The sequence below is a fragment of the Artemia sp. Qi Xiang Cuo genome, chromosome 5 (genome assembly GCF_049724085.1).
Source record: "Artemia sp. Qi Xiang Cuo chromosome 5, ASM4972408v1, whole genome shotgun sequence".
In the NCBI taxonomy this organism is placed as follows: Eukaryota; Metazoa; Arthropoda; class Branchiopoda; order Anostraca; family Artemiidae; genus Artemia; species Artemia sp. Qi Xiang Cuo.
In genome coordinates, this window is record NC_142798.1 from 74,555,439 (window position 1) to 74,574,993 (window position 19,555).

Below are 19,555 nucleotides of genomic sequence, written 5' to 3' on the forward strand. Positions count from 1 at the left end.
TTGGAAAAATAGAAATGATCAATAACTAAGTTATTTTTCATTGAGAAAATTCAGAGTAGAACTTGAACTTTTCTTCACTTTGTTGAAAAAATTTTAAATTGAACTAGAACTTATTACCTTCCGGAAAAATGTTCAAAACTATTGTATAGCTTTTTCTATCTACTAAGGAAAAATTTAGAATTTGTAAAATTGGTTTCAGAAGGATATTAAGAAAAGAACTTGTTCTGAAAAGATATAATAAAGCCTTTTGAAAAGTATTGCTTGATCTTGGGGTGTGCAAAAAAGTCGTAAAGTAAAGTTGTGGTGAAAAAGATAACTACTTCAACTTGTAAAATTGGTTTAGGAAGGACATTAAGAAAAAAACTTGTTCTGAAAAGATTTAATAAAGCCTTTTGGAAAGTATTGCTTGATGTTTGGGTGTGCAAAAAAGTCGTAAAGTAATGTTGTGGGGAAAAAGATAAGTACTTCAACTTGTAAAATGGGTTTAGGAAGAAAATTACGTAAAGAACTTGTTCTGAAAAAATATAATAAAGCCTTTTGAAAAGTATTGCTTGATGTTGGGGTATTTTAAAAGCCTTATAGTAAAGTTGTGGGGGGAAAAGATGAGTACTTCAACTTGTAAAATTGGTTTAGGAAGGACATTACGTAAAGAACTTGTTCTGAAAAGATATAATAAAGCCATTGAAAAGTATTGCTTGATGTTGGGGTATTCAAAAAGTCGTAAAGTAAAGTTCTGGTGAAAAAGATAAGTACTTCAACTTGTAAAATTGGTTTAAGAAGGACATTAAGAAAAGAACTTGTCCTGAAATGCCTTTGAAAAGTATTGCTTGATGTTGGGGTGTGCAAAAAGTCGTAAAGTAAAGTTATGGGGAAAAGGATGGGTACTTCAACTTGTAAAATGGGTTTAGGAGGGACATTAAGAAAAGAACTTGTTCTGAAATGCCTTTTGAAAAGTACTGTTTGGTGTTGGGGCATTCAAAAAGCTGTAAAGTAATGTTGTGGGTGAAAAGGATGGCTACTTCAACTTGTAAAATGGGTTTAGGAATGACATTAAGAAAGAAACTTGTTCTGAAAAGATATAATAAAGCCTTTTGAAATATGGGGGCCCTTCTGTGTCTCAAGTGCACAAAAAAGTATTAAAAAAATGGGAAGAGGGCTCTTTGGGGTCCCGGGGGCCTTTGGGGGTCCGGGGGGCGGGGTGGTCCTTTGGGAGCCCGGGGGACCTTTGGGGGCCGGGGGCTTCCTTCAGGGTTGGGGTAAGAGGATCGGAGCCCTTTGGGGTTGGGGTAGAGGACCTCACAACACTGCTCAAATAGAGCTTGTGTATTATAACGACCACAGAGATTCACCCTTAAATCCTCTTCTAAAATCCTTTTCTAAAATGCCTCAAACGGTTTCGCTTAAATCATCTTCTAAAATGTCTCAAAATAGTTTCGCCCAAATAATCTCTAAACGTAATTTCTGCGTGTTCCTTTTGTTTTGACATCCCTGCGCTGTCACATTTGAAATTCCTAGGAAACCCTTTCCCGCGTTAATCTCTTCATCTCCAAGATCAAAACATTCGCCCGGAGATAATTCTCCTGGATGAACACCAACAAATCAATCAACCTTGACATCATCCGTCAGACATTAATAAACTTCACCCGGAAACAATTCACCTGGACAAACACCAAAGACATTAATAAACTTCGCCCGGAAACAATTCTCCTGGAAAAACACCAACAAATCAATCAACCTTGACATCATCCGTCAGACATTAATAAACTACACCCGGAAACAATTCTCCTGGACGAACACCAACAAATCAATCAACCTTGACATCATCCGTCAGACATTAATAAACTTCGCCCCGGAGACAATTCTCCTGGACGAACACCAATTTCTCGGAAACGTGTTCTCCCTGGGGATTCCATGCCCATATATGGTGCCCCGGTCAGACTGACAGCACAGGTGTTCTCCCTAGGGATTCTATGCCCATATATGGTGTACTGTCACAAGTCGATAGGTCATTCCCACTGTTACCACGAACTGTTTGATAACTAGAAACAAAGCATCACACATTTTAGTTTCTAAGGTGCGCCTGTTGCTTCAGGGGCATTTCACTGGGAAGCTCCAGGGAATTGTCCTAATGAACGATTCCTAAAGGCCCCAAGCCATTCAGACAATCGAGACCAAACATGTCTAACTATTCTACTAAAGCCTATGTGTGAATATGATTAATATGTATGATTAGGGTCACTGACCCAGGTCTAGCGGGATTCCTGTCTCCAGTTATGTCATGTTAGGAATGTCGTAGGTATATTCATTAGACCTGTCGACCATTTTAAAAAATGAGACTCTCTTAAACTTCTGATCCAATGATCAGCAGTTTGGTGCTCTTGTATTATTGCCATCAACTCCACTATCAACTTCTAATAGGGTAAGCATTCCACTCGTCAACACAAATATATATCCAAATGAGTAAAGTCAAACTGTTCTTCTTCTCACTCCTTTGAATTCTATTCACAGACTAATAAAAAAACTATAGCAAAAATCCTTTCCTTATATTCTCTGCAATCCTCTCCCACTAATATGTAAGCAGCTCTATGATTGGCTTAGAAAGAGACACGTGATTTGTTTCCCGTTATTGGATTAATAAAACTCCGAATTGATTACACAATCAAGTTCTCGGAAATCCACTTCCCCTTCGATTACGCAATAAATTTATCAGAAATCCATTTTCCCCTAGGGACTCTATGCCCATATATGATGCCCCGTCCCAAGCTCATCAGGTTAGGCTAGGTTACGCACTCAATTTCTCGAAAACGTGTTCTCCCGATGGATTCCATGCCCATATATGGTGCCCCGTCGGACTGACAGCACAGGTGTTCTCCCTAGGGACTCTATGCCCATATATGGAGCCCCCCCAGGAGATATTAGGGCTTCTCTACTGCTGTCCCCTCCTCAACACCTCGCTCTGTAGGCTAATGTTTTTTATTGTTAAAAAAAATAGAGTTGTGAGAAAGTCAAACTTTAGCGTAAAGAGCGAGGCGCTGAGGAGGGGACAGCCCCTTTCATATACGGAATAATTTCTGGTCATTTTAAGTTTTAACGTCGTTCCTTACTTTCAGTTAAAAAAACTTGTTTTTTTTTATTTAATTTTTGAACGTGTTTGAATTAAGGCAGGTTTTTATTCTGACTCCCCGTATACGCATATTTATAAAAAGATTTTCATATTAATTTTAGTTTTTTTGGTTGAATGAGTTTCTCAAAAGTTGTTTTATTTTATTTACAAACGTTTTTCTTAGTAATAAGTATACGTAACTTACGTACGGAACTTCTATATTCATATATTTTGAACACGTATATTAGGGTGTTCACCCCCTAGTCAATACCTTGCTCTTTAAGCTAAAGTTCGAATTTTGTTCCAATTCTTTAAAAATGACCCCTTAATCACAAATTTCGTTAATTAGAATAAATAGCTCTTATGAAAGTACTAAAAAATCTTTGGCTTAAAGAGCGAGGTATTGACTAGGGGATGAACCAAATCATATACATTATATTTTCTGTTCGTTTTAACTTTTGATGTTGCTCCTTACTTTCAGTTGAAAAACTTTCTTTTATTTAATTTCTGATCCTTTTCTTTAATAATGATGAGAAATCCGGCACCCCCTTCACAGCAATGTCCCTTCCCCTATGAAAACTTCTTTCATGGAAAGATCCTCCCATATAACCCCCGACCCCCCCCACACACCTTCCATAAAAAATCCTCCCTGAAAACGTCTGTTTACTTCCTAATAATCAATACTAAATGTTAACATTGGGTGAAGTTCATAATTTTCAAGCTTCCCCCCGAGAACTTTGGGTGATTAAGTCATCCTAAAAGTCATAGTTTACATATTTTCGACCATGCTGAACAATATGGCTATCTCAAAATTTTGATCGGGTGACTGGGAAAAAAATGAGCGTGGGAGAGGCCTAGTTGCCCTCCATTTTTTTGGTCCCTTAAAAAGGGCACTAGAACTTTTAATTTCCGTTCCAATGAGCCTTCCCACGAAATTCTAGGACTACTGGGTCGATACGATCACCCCTGGAGAAAAAAAAAAAAAAAAAAAAAAACAACAAATAAACATGCATCCGTGATCTTTATTCTGGCAAAAATGAAAAATTCTACATTTTTGAAGATAGGAGCTTGAAAGCTCTAAAGTTGGGTTATCTGATACGCTGAATCAGATGGTTTGATTGTCATTAAGGTTTTATAATTTTTAGGGGGTCTTTCCCCCTTTTTTTAAAAGTCAACCAAATTTTCTCCGGTGCGTAACTGTTGATGAGTAGGATTAAACTTAATGAAACTTATATATTTGAAATCAGCATTAAAGTGTGATTCTTTTGATGTATCTACTGGGATCAAAATTCCGTTTTTAGAGTTTCGGCTACCATTGAGCCGGGTCACTCCTTACTTTCAGTTCGTTAACACGAACTGTTTGATATACACCTTCAAAGGAAAGTTACAACTTCTTAAGCAGTCTGGTGCCACATGTTTTTTTTTATTATTATTATCTTTTGCTTATTTTTCACCATTTTTTTTAATTAGGCCCCTACTGCTACCAAAAACTGTATAACTGCATATAGAGGCCCTTTTCATTCAATATTAACTTTCGAAATTTTCTTAATTTTTAAAATACAAATAGTTGTAAAAGTTTCCACTTAACCAATCCGAACAATCAGATTTCGTTTCACTGTCCTTGGTACTTCAATTAGTGCATTGTTAAAACTATATGTATACCATTGACGAGTGGCGACTTTCAGTTTCAGGTACGGGAAAGCAAGAAAGCCTTTAAACCAATGCATTGATGATTTACAAGAAAATTCAAATCAATTCAATTCGAACTTTATATTTCCTCCAAATACGAAGAGTAAAAAAAAAAAATAAAATAAAAAAAATAACCGCTAATCAACAGGCCATAAAATTCTTTTAAACTATATAACAATAAGTACGCAAAGGCATTCAATCTTACCAAACAAACTTACCGAACAAACTTCAGTCAATAAATAATAAATTAACACTTAAAATTAACACTTCACAAATTAACACTTCATTCAATAATATTAATAAAAAAAATAATAATAATAAAAAAAATTAATTAAGCTTCATGCGCAGCTTTATATAAATTATGACCCAAAAGAGGTAATTTAGATAAAAATTTCTTTTGCTTTTTCTCCAAAACATCAACAGGGTTTTTTATTTTATATGTATTCAATAAAAAAGGATTTGATTCAGATTTAGAAAAGCGGCAAAGGAACTTAGCAAAATTAAAAAAGGTGGTTTTTACATGCGCAATATTACTAATTCTAAGAAACGGGAGAAGCAATAAAAAAAACTAAAATCTGAGGCAAAGCGACTGTATTATATACCCGAGCCAGTGATTTCCGAGAAAGAAGATCGCGAAGACAAATTACTGCACCGAAACTAAACGGTATTCTACTTTTAACTGCTTTAGAAATAGAAGCACGGCATAGAGCTAAAGTTGGTCCATAAGGCACACCAGGATATAAAAAAGATTCCAAAGGTTTTAAAATACTATCATAAATACGAACAGAAATTTCTGTTCTTTCTATAAAAAAAATTAGAAAGGTGTGCTTTCTATAAAAAATAAAAAGCACACCCTTTTTAACGCTTCATTTGTACTTTACACAGTCAAAATCTTAGATTTATTGTTATAAAATAGGAATACGTTTGTGGTATATAGGTAAGCTTACATAGTCAACATTTTTCAGAATATGAGGTTTCCAGGCGACTATGGCGATTCAAAGAATCTCAATAAGAACGGCGAAGTACTTAGTTCTATAACAGACCTCAGGTGCAAAATTAAGATCGGATAAATAAGGCAAAGAGAAATATATACGAATGTATATATATATATATATATATATATATATATATATATATATATATATATATATATATATATATATATATATATATATATATATATATATATTTGCTGCGTAAACATTTCATTTTGTATTAACTATATATTTATCAACTTCTAATAATTACTGCGCCTTACCTTGGGTCTCCAGGAGGTAAGGCCCTACTCCGACATTCATTATGTACAAGAGGAGACATTGGAGCAGATCTAGGGTATGACTGAGTCACGGAGGACAAGGGTCGAGCACGCTGCTGCAAATGAAGACTAGATGCAGAACTGTGTCTCGATCGTCCAACTGGCGACAAAAACTGTTCACCAGCAGTGTCTCCACACTAAAAAGAAAGACTCCAAATTTACTGGCTTGATGTGGCCACTGAGCATGTCAACAACTGAAGACTAGTCTTCAGCCTACTATGTTTTCGTTCAGAGTAAATACTAAAAATAGTCGGAAGAGCGGTATAATTAAAATATTTCCTTTTTCTCTGCTTTGGTTCAATTAGCTTTGTGAGTCAGCTTTTTCATTCTTGTGCAAGCTATGATGGTAAAATTTAAAATTAGGTTAAATTATGTTAGTTTAGGTTAAGTTTGGTTCTAAATATCAGAAATAGGTTAAAAATCTAACCTAAGCTAACCCAACATAACCAAAGCTAACCCATCAAAACTTGTATTAATTTGGAAAAGTTGACTGGCAACACTGACTAAAGCCAAGGAGAAAAAAAAGGTATTTCGGACATTCACCGGTGAATTTCGACTTTCCCGAATATCGAACATTCACAGTGACATATACATTGTAGTATATATACATATATACTACTACTACTAACAACTCACTGCAGCTACAAGCCTCCTGATGCCAAAACAGCTGCGCCTGCTGCTCCTCCATCCCTATCCATTCAAAGCTTATCTCTTTATACACTCTCAAGAAGTTTCGATTTTCCTTCAATCCTTTCTTACGACATCTTCCCACCTCATTTGGAACAACACCCTTTTCGTTTAGCCCTAGATAGATGGTCGAAAAGGGCGATCTTTAGCAATCTGTTATCTTTCAACCGCAAAACCTGTTCTAGTCATCTCAACTTTTCTCTCAGTATAGCCCTAGAAAGAGGGATAGAATACTGTTTGAAATACGGTTAGTCAAACGGGTAGCCAATGCTATCCGTAAACAATTCCTCCGAAAAACATCTAAAAACCTTCCTCCCTCTTTCGAAGCACCCACGTTTCAAAACCATACTTGAACACAGTCCTCCAGCTTCCAATATTCTAATCTAGGTTCGCAGACTTATCTTCCAATTTTTCCAAGCATTTTTCAACTGTGAAAACAACACCCCAGGCCTTAGCTATTATACTTTTCGCATCTTCACTGCATATACAATCTTCAATAAAAATATTACCCAGATAAGCGAAGCTATTCACTTGATCGATCTTCTTGTTAGCCAGCATCATCTCTTCGCCTTCATATATTCCTAATCTAAGCGAATTAGTATTCTTAGCCCTAATATTTGAACCTATTCTTGCACTCTGAACTCTCAAAACCTGCAAAAAATCATCCATTTTGCGAACATTGTTATCTAAGACACTAAATCATCTGCATAATCTGAGTCTAGGAGTCTAGCTTCCGATTTGATTCCATGCTGTCCCATAGTCTTTACCGCGCCCCTTAGGATATTAAATGTTGATGGAACGCAATCCTACTTAACTACTGATTCAATGTGAAACCAGCGACCAACCTCATTTCTTACCTTAACCGCAATAATATTGTTACAGTACATATACCATACAAAGATTGGACTTTCACTAAAGCTTTTCAATAGGCTGAATCAAACGCTTGTTCATAATCTATAGGACTGGGGACTAAAGGGGTCTGATAATTCAGGTGTTTCTCAATTATTTTCATCCTGAAGTCTTCCGACGTCATTACATCCCTGATAGCAGTTAACCTTCCTAAATTTCAGCTTTAGATTAAATCCAGGCACTACTTGATGGGGACCTTTGATTTTAACATCAATAATAGCACACCCTAGTATCTCGCATCAATCCAACCAGTCTTCGATTTATAATAATATAATCAATAAGGTTAGCCCTCTTACCGTCATGTGAGTACCATGTCAACTCAGCGGCCATTTCATGACCAAATATTGTATTGATTATAATTAGATTATCATTTGACCTTTAATATGCTACAATTAAGTCAAAAATATCTTTTAGCAGATGACACAAATATATCCAAACACATAGCTAGTAGATTTTTTTTTTCGAGTGTCAAAAAGTAGCTAGTAATATGACTCAATAATAAATAAGACGACATATTATGAGCCTTTGTTCAGAACTCATTTACAAACAATTCCTCTTTACTAGCTTGTTCAACAATTTATAATAAGTTCAAAACGTGATGCAAGAAACCTGTGTGCTTTCCTATTTAACTGACATTAATCAATTTAATTGTAAATGAAGCAAATGAATTATATTATATCTGACAATGACAAGAAAAAATATCAGTTCTTTTGTTTCAATCAATTTTACTACATAAGGAATACTGAAAAAAAGAAAAGTCAAATACAAAAAAAAATATTTAGTAGTTTAAGTCGAGTCGAAGTATAGTCGAGCCAGCTCTAAGTGGGTACCTGGAGAAATCTGGGGACGGTACACAGGAAGGGTGCGTAAGAAGAGTATGACAGGCCACCTGCCCCCCCCCCCCGCATCGAACTTCCTGGGTAAGAGCCATGAAACGGAGACCCGCACCAACGGTAGGGGCTGTAAAGTTCAATGCCTTATTCTTTACCTTTTTATCACTGTCCCACGGGAGGAGGTTACATGGGAGGATCTATCCATGGAGGTGTTTTCATGGGGGAAGGGACATTTCTATGAAGGGGCGCCAGATTTCCCAGCATTATTTAGAAAAAGATCAGAATTTAAATAAGAAAAACCATAAAAAAAAAAATAGAAATCCAAAAAAGTCTGACGATGTCTAGGTTAATTGGGCGCTATTAAGTCTTACACCACGGAATGACTTCTTAAATGAAGTTCCAAGGATTTTAAAATTAAACATAATTTTTGTCCCCTCCCCTCACCCCCCCCCCCCCCGATGCATCTTTAGGTTTATTCATACTGAAAACCAAAATTTCCTAATATTTTTATTTCGGTTGTTTCAAAATTACAAATATTTTAGGACAGTACTTAACGTTGAACCATGAAAATTAATTGGCACAACTTGATAGTTAAATTTGACAACGCGTCTTCTCTCTACAATTACATATATTAAAAATCTATTGGTCCCCAACTACAACTACACCTTCAAAGGAAATCCACCATTTCCTATATTGTTTAGTACCATGTGTTAAGAGCTGAAGTTGTGGTAATTGATCAGTTTTATTTTATTTATTTATTTTTATTTTTTTAATCTGGCAACCGCTACTAGCTGAGCGGTTAGCGCACAAGATGTGAAATACTTTGTCTGCGAGGACAGGGGTTCAAGTCGTGGTGTCACTGGATATTTGGTTTGCAACAGGGGTAGATAGATATATATTTATTTATTGGCAAAAAGACTATCACAAACCCTAGTGGGCCGAATTCGCATTTCTAGTCAATATATAAAAAATACAATAATAAAATAATACAATAACAAAATATATTTACCACTGTAACGAAACACAACAGGTAAGTCAGAGAATACAAAATGCAAAAGTCATAAATAGCGTGACTCTGTAAACTCAGTCAGAGTCGACCAAGCTCATACCCGGAGAAATCTGGGGAAGGAAAACAGGAAGGATGTGCCAAAGCCCAGGATGGCTGGCCCCCCCCCCCCATTCCACTTCCTGGCGGAAGGACCATGAAATGCAGATCAGTACCGGCGGTAGAGATAGTAAAGTCCAGTGCTTTATTCTTTACTCTTTTTTTTTACCCGCAACCACCAAAGACCGGACAACTCCATACGGAGATATTTTCCGATAAGAATGGAATTCCCAAGTTTTCATAATTTTAAAGACTCGTGTGGTTGTGTTTCCACTTAACCAACTGAAACATTCAGATTTCGTTTATACTGTCCCCTGTACTTCAAAGCTTATACTGCAGCCTATCATGTAGCCGTTCAGAGTAAACATCAAATAACCGGAAGAGCCGTACAATTAAAACCTTATTAGAAAGCAAAAATATGCAACCTTCTCAGGCGAACAATCTGATTGCCGTGCAAAAATATAATTTACGCAACTAAAAGACTATAATTTATTTCACTTTTATCCAGTCAAAAAAAAGCAAACAGGTTTTTAATAGCAATCGAATATTTTCATATTCAATCAAAGAAAAATGAATGTTTAATAAAAACGTTTTTATTAAACTGTCTTGCATGAAAAACATGAAAATTTTTATCCCATATGAACTTTATGAACAGATAATATGCAAAAAAACTGATTTTGAGCGTTTATTCAGAAATTATTTACCAATATTTCCTCCTTACTAATTAATGTAACAATTTGTTTTCAAACATAATTCGGTCAAAACCCGGTACTGAAAAACTGTATTTTTTTTCTCATTTAACTGAAATTCCACAATTTAATTGTAATCAAACAAAAATATTATAAGACACCTCAGAATGACCAATAAAAAGAGTAAGCATTAACGTACCATTTATGTACCATTACATCTATTAACGTACCATTAACGTGGGTCTATTTACGCCTCAAAATTACAATTTTCAAAGATTTTCTTTCAGCTGTTTGGTACGTTAAAAAAAAAATCGTGAATTTACAAGGACGATACCGAACATACGTCAAATAAACGATCCAAATCAATTAACAAATTTAGCAACGCTTTTCGTCCGTAAAATTCAAACATTTGTAACTTTACTATTCTCAAAGACAACTAAGGCTTTAAAGGAAAGCTATAATTATTTAAGCTGTTTGGTGCCCTGTGTTTGGTTTTTTGTTTTGGCACATTTTTCATTCAGTTTTTTTTTTTGCATATTTTTCAATCAGTTTTTTTTTGCCATATTTTTCATTCACGTTTTTTGGGATATTTTTCATTCATATTTTTTTGGCATATTTTTCATTCACGTTTTTTTTGGCATGTTTTTCATTCACGTTTTTTTTTGGCATATTTTTCAATCATGTTTTTTTTATTGTTTGACTCCCCCAACTACCAAAATCTGCATAAGTGCCTATGGCACAAAGATGTACAATCTACTAAGGCAAACCCTTTGAATATTTGGCAAAAATGCAAGTTACGTGACTACAAGTCTATAATTTATTTCACTATTATCCAGCCAAAACAAGCAAACATGTTCTTAATAGCTCAATCAAGTATATTCATATTCAATAAATAATAAATGAATGCAGTAGATCTCGCTTTTATAATGCTGCATGAAGGATTCCAGCCCCCATTAACGTCATCAACATTTAAAATGACGTCAACCGGTTTAAGCTGATTTTAGCTGTATATATATATATATATATATATATATATATATATATATATATATATATATATATATATATATATATATATATATATATATATATATATATATATATATATATATATATATACATATATATATATATATATATATATATATATATATATATATATATATATATATATATATATATATATATATATATATATATATATATATATATATATATATATATATATATATATATATATATATATATATATATATATATATATATATATATATATATATATATATATATATATATATATATATATATATATATATATATATATATATATATATATATATATATATATATATATATATATATATATATATATATATATATATATATATATATATATATATATATATATATATATATATATATATATATATATATATAAATATGTATATAAATGTATATAATAAATGTATATAATATGTATATAAATATATATATAAATATGGACGGTTCTCTTGTTAAACCCTCAGACCATATTACATACCTGGGCCTCCCAATTGGCACATCTATAGGCTACACATGTCGTTTGCTGATTTCTCACGTTGAGCGTAAAATTAGCATTTCTTACGCTGTAATCGTAAAAAGCAAACTACGTTTCAACCAATATATTCTAGCTTCCATTTACAACGCCGCAGCCCTTCCACATCTGCTTTACATTGCTCCTTTCTGGAGATTTTTTACAGTTACAGATAAAAAGCACCTATAATCAATCTTCTTCAGATTTGCTAAATATCTTCTACATTTGCCCCCTTGGACAAGAAACCGTAAAATTATTCAATTGTATAAGCTATCTGACCCTAATATTAGTCTGAATAAACCTCTATCCCGTTTTCAAAGTATGTTTAATCATCCTTGGTCAACAATTTGTTCGCAATTGTTTTTTTTTATATTAATGTGATGCATATAGTCACGTATTAATATAATGAAAAGTTTTCTTTTGTCATGCGTGTGAATTTTCAATGTGTGTTTGTGTCCTTCTTTTTCTTCTTTTTTTTCTTTTTTTGTTTTCTTTAGTGATTACTCCGTCTACTGTACCTTTTGTACCTTTTTTTGACGGGCAATAAATGAATAATAATAATAATAATAATAGGGTTTTTGTTAGCAAAACCCAATAGAAATTCATCGGCAACTGTGCGAAGTGTATGGCAACAACGTAATGAATGGAAGTTCAGTGCGAAAATAATGCATCCGGCTTAAAAATAGTCGAACCAACGTGCATGATGAAGAGAGAAGTGGACGCCCGAGGATTGTGACAGACAATCTTCTCGCCAAAATTGATGAGAAGATTCATTAAAACCGTCGCTTCACAATAGCGGAGCTTAGGCTTTGCTTCCCACAAGTTTCACGGACTTTGTTGTTTGAAATTGTGATTCACAAGCTTGGATACCATAAATTTTGTGCAAGATGGGTGCCAAAAATGTTTACAGACCTCCACAAAAGTTAGTGAATGGGAGCACCCTTAACATGTCTTGATGCCTACCACACACGGTGATTCTTTACTGAATCGAATCGTAACGGGTGACGAGACGTGGGTGAAGCACGTCAATTGTAAGACAAAATTGCAGTCCATGGAGTGGGGGCACACAAGTTCTCCCCAAAAAACAAAAAAAAAATTACAAACCTTGTCAGCGAGGAAGATTATGGCTACTGTTTTTTGGGATAGGCAAGGTGTGCTGCTTATTGACTTTCTTGAGCGTGGTGCAACAATCAACTCTGATCGGTACTGCCAAACATTGCACAAGCTTAGAAGAGTAGTGCAAAACCATTGCCGAGGAAAGTTATCGTCAATTTTTTTTTTTTTTCATGACAATGCCCGACCTCACACGTCAAATCGAAATGCAGAACTTCTTGACTCATTCAAATGGGAGATTTTCCCACATCCACCCTACAGTCCCGAGCACCGAGCACCGAGGGATTTTCACTTGTTCCCGAAGATGAAGAACTGGCTAGCGACACAGCGTTTTGATGACGACGACGAGCTCAGGGCGTGTGTCACTGAGTGGCTGAGATCGCAGGCGGCGGATTTCTATGACGAAGGAATTCAGAAGCTTGTCCACCGCTATGATAAGTGCCTTAATTTGTTTGGGGACTATGTAGAAATGTAGCATTTTAGTAACTCTTTCAGATGTATATAATAAAGTATTTTTCCTGTACCTAGGTTTTGTTTTATTACAGAACGTTCCCTAGTTTCTGAATAACCCTCGCACAATTAACTTAAAACCCGATACTAAAATATTATACGTTTTTCCCATTCAAAAAAATTAAGCAATTTAATTTTAATTCAGTGCAAGAACTCTAAGACATCTGAGATGTCACATCTCAGAAGACAAATGAAACATCATTCCTTTTTGTTTCAAACAAATCTTAGGCAAAAAAAAAGCCAAACACAAAAAAAATTGACAACATTTATGTCAATTTAGGACTGTTAAACCTTACACCACACCACAGATCGACCTCTCAATTAATGCATATACTCCAGCTTACCATGTTGACGCTTGGAGAAAACGTTGAAGGGCCAGGGACATCAAAATAGAAACATATCTTGCCCCTGAACCCATCTTAGGTATACTCATGTATGAAAACCACTATTTTCAAAAAATTTACTGTTTTTTTTCAGAATTATGAAACTAGAAGGATAGTATCACATTTTTGTCAGTGTTGCTATGTTGAACCGTGAAAAAAAAAGAAGCAAAACTAAATAGTTAAATTAGACAACCCATTTTCGTCCGTAAAATCTCACGATAAAATCCTCCGATTTGTGATACCTTCTACCAGCTGAGCTAGGTAGCACAGCCTTAGGTCGATTTTAACGAAGTAAGGTAGTTATTGTGTACAAAATGTACGTTTTCCGCCTTTTAAAATACGGCAAAGGCTACAAGAGAACATGCACCAAATGGGAAGGTTAAAAACCTCTTAGAATTAGGTTATGCAAATGACTTGAGCTTCTTATGCAAAAATAGTAGTGAAAAGAATGAATTTTTGGAGGTTTTTAAGAGTTGTTAATCACAGTAAGTCGCTTAGACTGGGAATAAATGAGAGTGAAGAGGTGACACGAGGCAACGAGAAAAAGACTATGTCAAAAAGAAAAGAAAAAAACAAATGAACGTGGATTGTCAGTTTAACATACATATACTAATATTTATTCCTTAAAGTCTTAATGATTTTTATTTATTAAAGTCAAAAAAGTGAAACATTTAAAAAGTATTTTATTTTCAGTAGAGTGCAAATTATGTTCTGGTCTCGAGAAGGCATGGGCGATGTCAGCCCTTCTCATATTAATTTCGGTTCGTTTTGAGTTTGAATCAATTATTTATTGTAATTTCTGTTCGTTTTGGGTTTCATTTAATTATTGATGGTGATTTGTGGTAGTTTTGCGCTTGGAAATTATCTGACTTTATTTCTGCTCATTTTTGGTTTAATGGAGCTCTTTAATTTTCTTTCAAAAACTTATTTTGCGGAAAAAGTTATTTTAATTAATTATTCGTAAAGATAATAGATGCAATAAAGATGTGAAGAGTGAAATAGCCAAGGCGTAAGGTGTTCTTTAAGCACTCGAAACAGTTTTAAAAAATAAGGGATAAGTATATGAACTAATATTAGAAACCACAATTACAACAATGGTCAAGCATGACTCCGAAATGTGGGAACTTCGAAGGGCCGACGAAGATTTGTTAAATGTTTAAGGACAGTTTTCGATACCCCTTTGGCTGACCGTATATCAACCAATAAGCTACACAAAAAATGCAATTTAATCCCACTTTCTAAGGCTATGTTGAAAAAAAGTTAAGATAGGTCACGTTGTACGGATGGTGGATGACAGGTTGCACGATATTATGCCTCTTGACCATCTGTCAGGGGCCAAGCGAAATCAGGTTCTTCCCAAACAAGATGGGAAGAGGTCATAAGAAAGGACTTAATAAAATTAGTACTTGATAGAAGGGGAGATCGGTGAAGCTTTAGATAGGGTGGAGGAGGAACTTGCGCAGTTGTGTGTGCCTCAGACGGCTTGGCGGTGCAATATGTTGTAAGAAGTAGTTGTCTACTGGAATTGTACTTGAGTGTTCGAAGAATAATTGACTTTGATAATTTCATATCAATGAATCATTTCATATCAATGGTTTCCAAACCTTAAAAAACAAACTTTTTAGTAGATGGAAAAAATCACAGTCATTCAGTCAAACAACCAAATCCATAACCAACCAGTTGATTTTCTTTCGAGTATAAAAAAGAGTTAAATACAACATTTTCGATAACCAAATCTCGGATGGAAAAACTTGAGTTAATATTTTGTTTTTATTTTTTAAGAGTGGCGCGGAATAACTTGCAATCTTAACTTCGGGGAAGGGTGGGGAGGGGGTCTTTTATGAAGTAAAGAAATGACACAAACCATGAAGAAGAAAAAAAAACAGAGAGGGAATTTGAAAACCAAAAATAATGGTCATCTGAGGAAAACCAAGTAACTGAGGAGTACCAAATCACCGGTCTTAATTCGAAACCCAGCAATACAGACCTAGGCCTTCCTGACTGTCTTTGAGATTACCCGAAGAAAACAGTTGGACCAAGAAGACCCAGGAACCAACATTAGACTCAAGGACGCCCGAATGGAAGAGATCAGAGGGACTTCTTAAGCGGGTTTACTAACTCAAGTCTTCTTCTACTTTTTTAGATTTCTAGGGGTCAGAATGATTCTTGCTCATTAGAAAAGGGACTTGACGATCTGTCAAGGAACTTTTAGGAGGGAAAAAAGGGACCAATAGGGATCAAAGTGGGAAGAAATTTTGATTGCCATTCATGGTCAAAACATTCCCTTGCTCATGAATCAGAAACGGTGACCAAGTCACCCAAAGAATCATCATATTCATGAGCCTTGGAAGTCGCTTTCCATGAAGACGAGGGAGTTGTCTTTGTTTTTCCATTTGTTAAAACTTCCAGTTGTGCTATTTTAAATAAAAAAAGGAAAGCAACTTCAAGACTAGAAACAAGTAAAAACAATCCAGAGGACTTCAGATTGCGAGCTAACTCAGTTCACCTGGCTTTTTTGAGAGACTGGTGAACATGCTTATGAGGTCTGACTTCCTCTTTTGTATGTCCTTTTCAGCCTGCTCTTTCTCGTCTATTTTATTTTTTCATCTTCTCGCGTTTTAATGGCACTCTATAGTAGGGAATTGACCAAGGCGATATCCACGGAATCCTTTGAAGCCACCACTCTCTGTAAGCGATCTGTAAGTGGCCTTTTTCAATAGGGCATCAACAACTGCTCGTTTTTATTTTTGATAGGCCCCCTTTTCTTGCAATGATCCATGAAGTCTATCTAGCTCTTTTTTTACTAGAGACGTCAGCTAGGTTCAGCTCCCTTTCCTGCTCTTGGTCTTGGACGCTTCGTTCAGCAGCTTGTTCTTTTCCCTTGCTTTCCACATAGTGTTAGCATTTTGACCAAGCCAACCTAATCAAAGTCAGCAACTTTTTGGGAATAGGAAACTTTTTGGGTTTGTCTCCATGTGTGTTCAATTCGTCAATCACACACAGCTTAGCGTTCTGGACTCTTTCTGACATGAAGGGTCTGTCCTCAGAAGAAGTCTTCCTGAGACCGAAAAAACCCTCTTAACGTAAGCACTGCAATATGATAATGTCAGCTCAGCTTTTACAAGCTTCAATAAAAGCGTATATTTTTGCCCACCAAAAGCATCCGTCATAGAGAAGATTTGATGCCAGTAATGCTTGGCGTGATGGCGTTGGTTCTACTGAGTTTTCGGCTTGCAGCAATATCCACTCACTTCTAACATCGTCAACACTTACAACTACTGGGGTTTCTCAAGCAAGCACAACTATATCTGATAGACTTCAAGCTCTTTTCCTTTCTGTGAGATCCAGGCACCTAAGCGCTTCAAGAAAGCTATTAGAAGAGACGGGGCACTTCTTGATCAAGTGTTTGGCAGCTGCCTTGAAATACCTTCACGCCCTTTGATGGACCCCTTGTCTTTCTGCTAAGGCGAGTTTCTAGCATCTAACACAAACTCAACCTGCTCACCAACCATAGTGTCCTGCAAATAGTTGTCCAAGTTCTCTAGGAAACTGGTAGGAATTTCATAGCAGAAATGAGAATGCCGGGTTTCAGAAGTCTTGCCAAAACAGTGAGAAGTATGTCTCTCAGATCAGCATGAAGGGCAAGTACCAGGGGTTTATTCTTCTGAAATAATGCTGTGAATTTCATAGAAAACTCAGTCGATGAACTCACGAATTCGAGTTCTCCAAGCGTATATGATGGCACGTAATGCAAAAAATACTTCAAGAATGCCGGCCACAGATCAATCGCTCGGCAAATAGCAGGACCCAATTTCAGCGACCTTGTTGAGACGTGCTGAATGAAACTACTGTATGGGACTCCTTTCTTTTTCAGGCATTCTCGAAAATCCTCGCATCTTGCAGGCCAATCAATGAGAAAATGCCCTAAGATGACAACAAAGTTGAATGACTCCTCTCCAAATTCCTGGAGCCCTTTCATGAATGCATTGTGCACAACATGAATGTTAAACGCTCAAATGTTCGCAAGCTCCTTTGAAAATTTTTTCTTCTTCAATGCATTCATTTGCAACCATACTTATTGGCATTAGGCCCATCATTTATTAGTCTTTCAAAAGGTAAGTTCTTGCTCCCATCATCTGGCATCATCTTTGACAGCTCCCATCATCTGACATGACATCATCTTTTTTGTAATGTCCACACCAGTTGCTTGTCCCATGAAATACCGCATCAGATGGCGGCTCATAACTTGATCTCAAAAACCTGTAGCTTTTTTCCTTCACTGTTTGTTGTTTCGTTGCATTCAAGAACAAAGTGAGCTTCACCCATGTCCTTCATAAGATTCTGTTCACAGTATGGGTGAAGTGAATACTACAAAGTACATAGCTTTCTTCACACCCATGAACATCCCAGGCGGTAGCTTACCAGGAAACATGACTTCAAGGACATCAATGCTTCCGTCACAAAAATCTGCAGACATCAAAGCTTGCAAGGAGTTGAGTGCCCAGATGATTTCTTCTTTGTATGCAGCATCTCGTTCAAAAAACATTCAAGAGTTTTACCTACATTGCTAGCTGAGGGCTCTTCTGATTGGGACTGTTGCCAAGCAGATCCACATAATCGTAACTGTAACGGATTGAGATGGATTACAACCTGTTTATTGTGCTTGTCCAACAAAGCAAGCTGATTCAAGGTGTAAAAGCCGTTGCAACAGCTAAGGTTTTTCCTGCATATTTTGAATTAAAAAGAAATCTCATCATGACCAATCCTACACCATTCGTTTATCTTTCTGCCACTCATGTCTCCTTTAGTTAACCAAGAGTGACAAAATTTGCAGTTGCCCATTGTCTTTTCTAAATAAACTTGGGAGACATGAAAGACAAGTAGGTTTAAACACAGGAGGAAAAACACTTGAGTGCAAAATTTTGTTATCTGTATATTCCACTCATGGTACTTAGCTGTTCTCATTAAACCTACTATTAGTTTAATAAGTAACGTTTAGAGGAAAAGCATGTATAATTTGTATCATTGGATGGTTCATGGTTCATTTGGATGGTTCATTGGATGGTTCATGGTTCATTCATGGATGGGATGGTTCATTTTATGTAGCTACAGGAAATTATCTACCCTTGAACGTTACCGTGACATGACCAATCCATCCCACCCCACCCTATGGGCTAACGTTACTCTCTATCCTTGAATGGTATGAAAATGTGACCCATCTATCACACCCACCATATAGGCTAATTATGTGTTGTTATTAGTTGCCAATGTTTAAAACAATTAATAGACACTATTTGGCCACAGACAAAGTTCATTTTATGCAGCTACAGGATAACAAATTGGCATGAATTAGGATATTTCTTTTTGGCTGATGCTTGGGTTATACAGTTTTGTCCTAAGTGATCGGACAGATGAGTAAGGTCAAGACCTTGTTCAAGTGCTCGTTCATCTCAATTGCTAAAGTAGGAAAACAGTTTTTTTATTATTATTATTATAAACCAATTAATTACCTTTAATTCTTTATAAAGATATATAGTTTGGCTTACTATTTATATATTGAAGAAAACTTATCAAGAATTTTTAATAGCATACACCCTTGGTCTTCCTCCCCGAGTTCCAGTCTTCCTCCATGAAGTTTTTTTTTTC

General features: G+C 35.6%; 1 protein-coding gene across 3 annotated transcripts in view; it reads right to left on the bottom strand.

Moving 5' to 3' along the window:
- Positions 1 to 19,555, bottom strand: part of LOC148952513 (uncharacterized) — a 183,321-nt gene that overhangs the window by 79,827 nt on the left and 83,939 nt on the right. For all 3 annotated transcript variants that reach the window (XM_089088997.1, XM_089088998.1, XM_089088999.1), the window contains one exon: positions 6,051 to 6,244. In XM_089088997.1, coding sequence (XP_088945123.1) covers positions 6,051 to 6,244 — 194 coding nt within the window. The remainder of the gene's footprint in view (positions 1 to 6,050; positions 6,245 to 19,555) is intronic.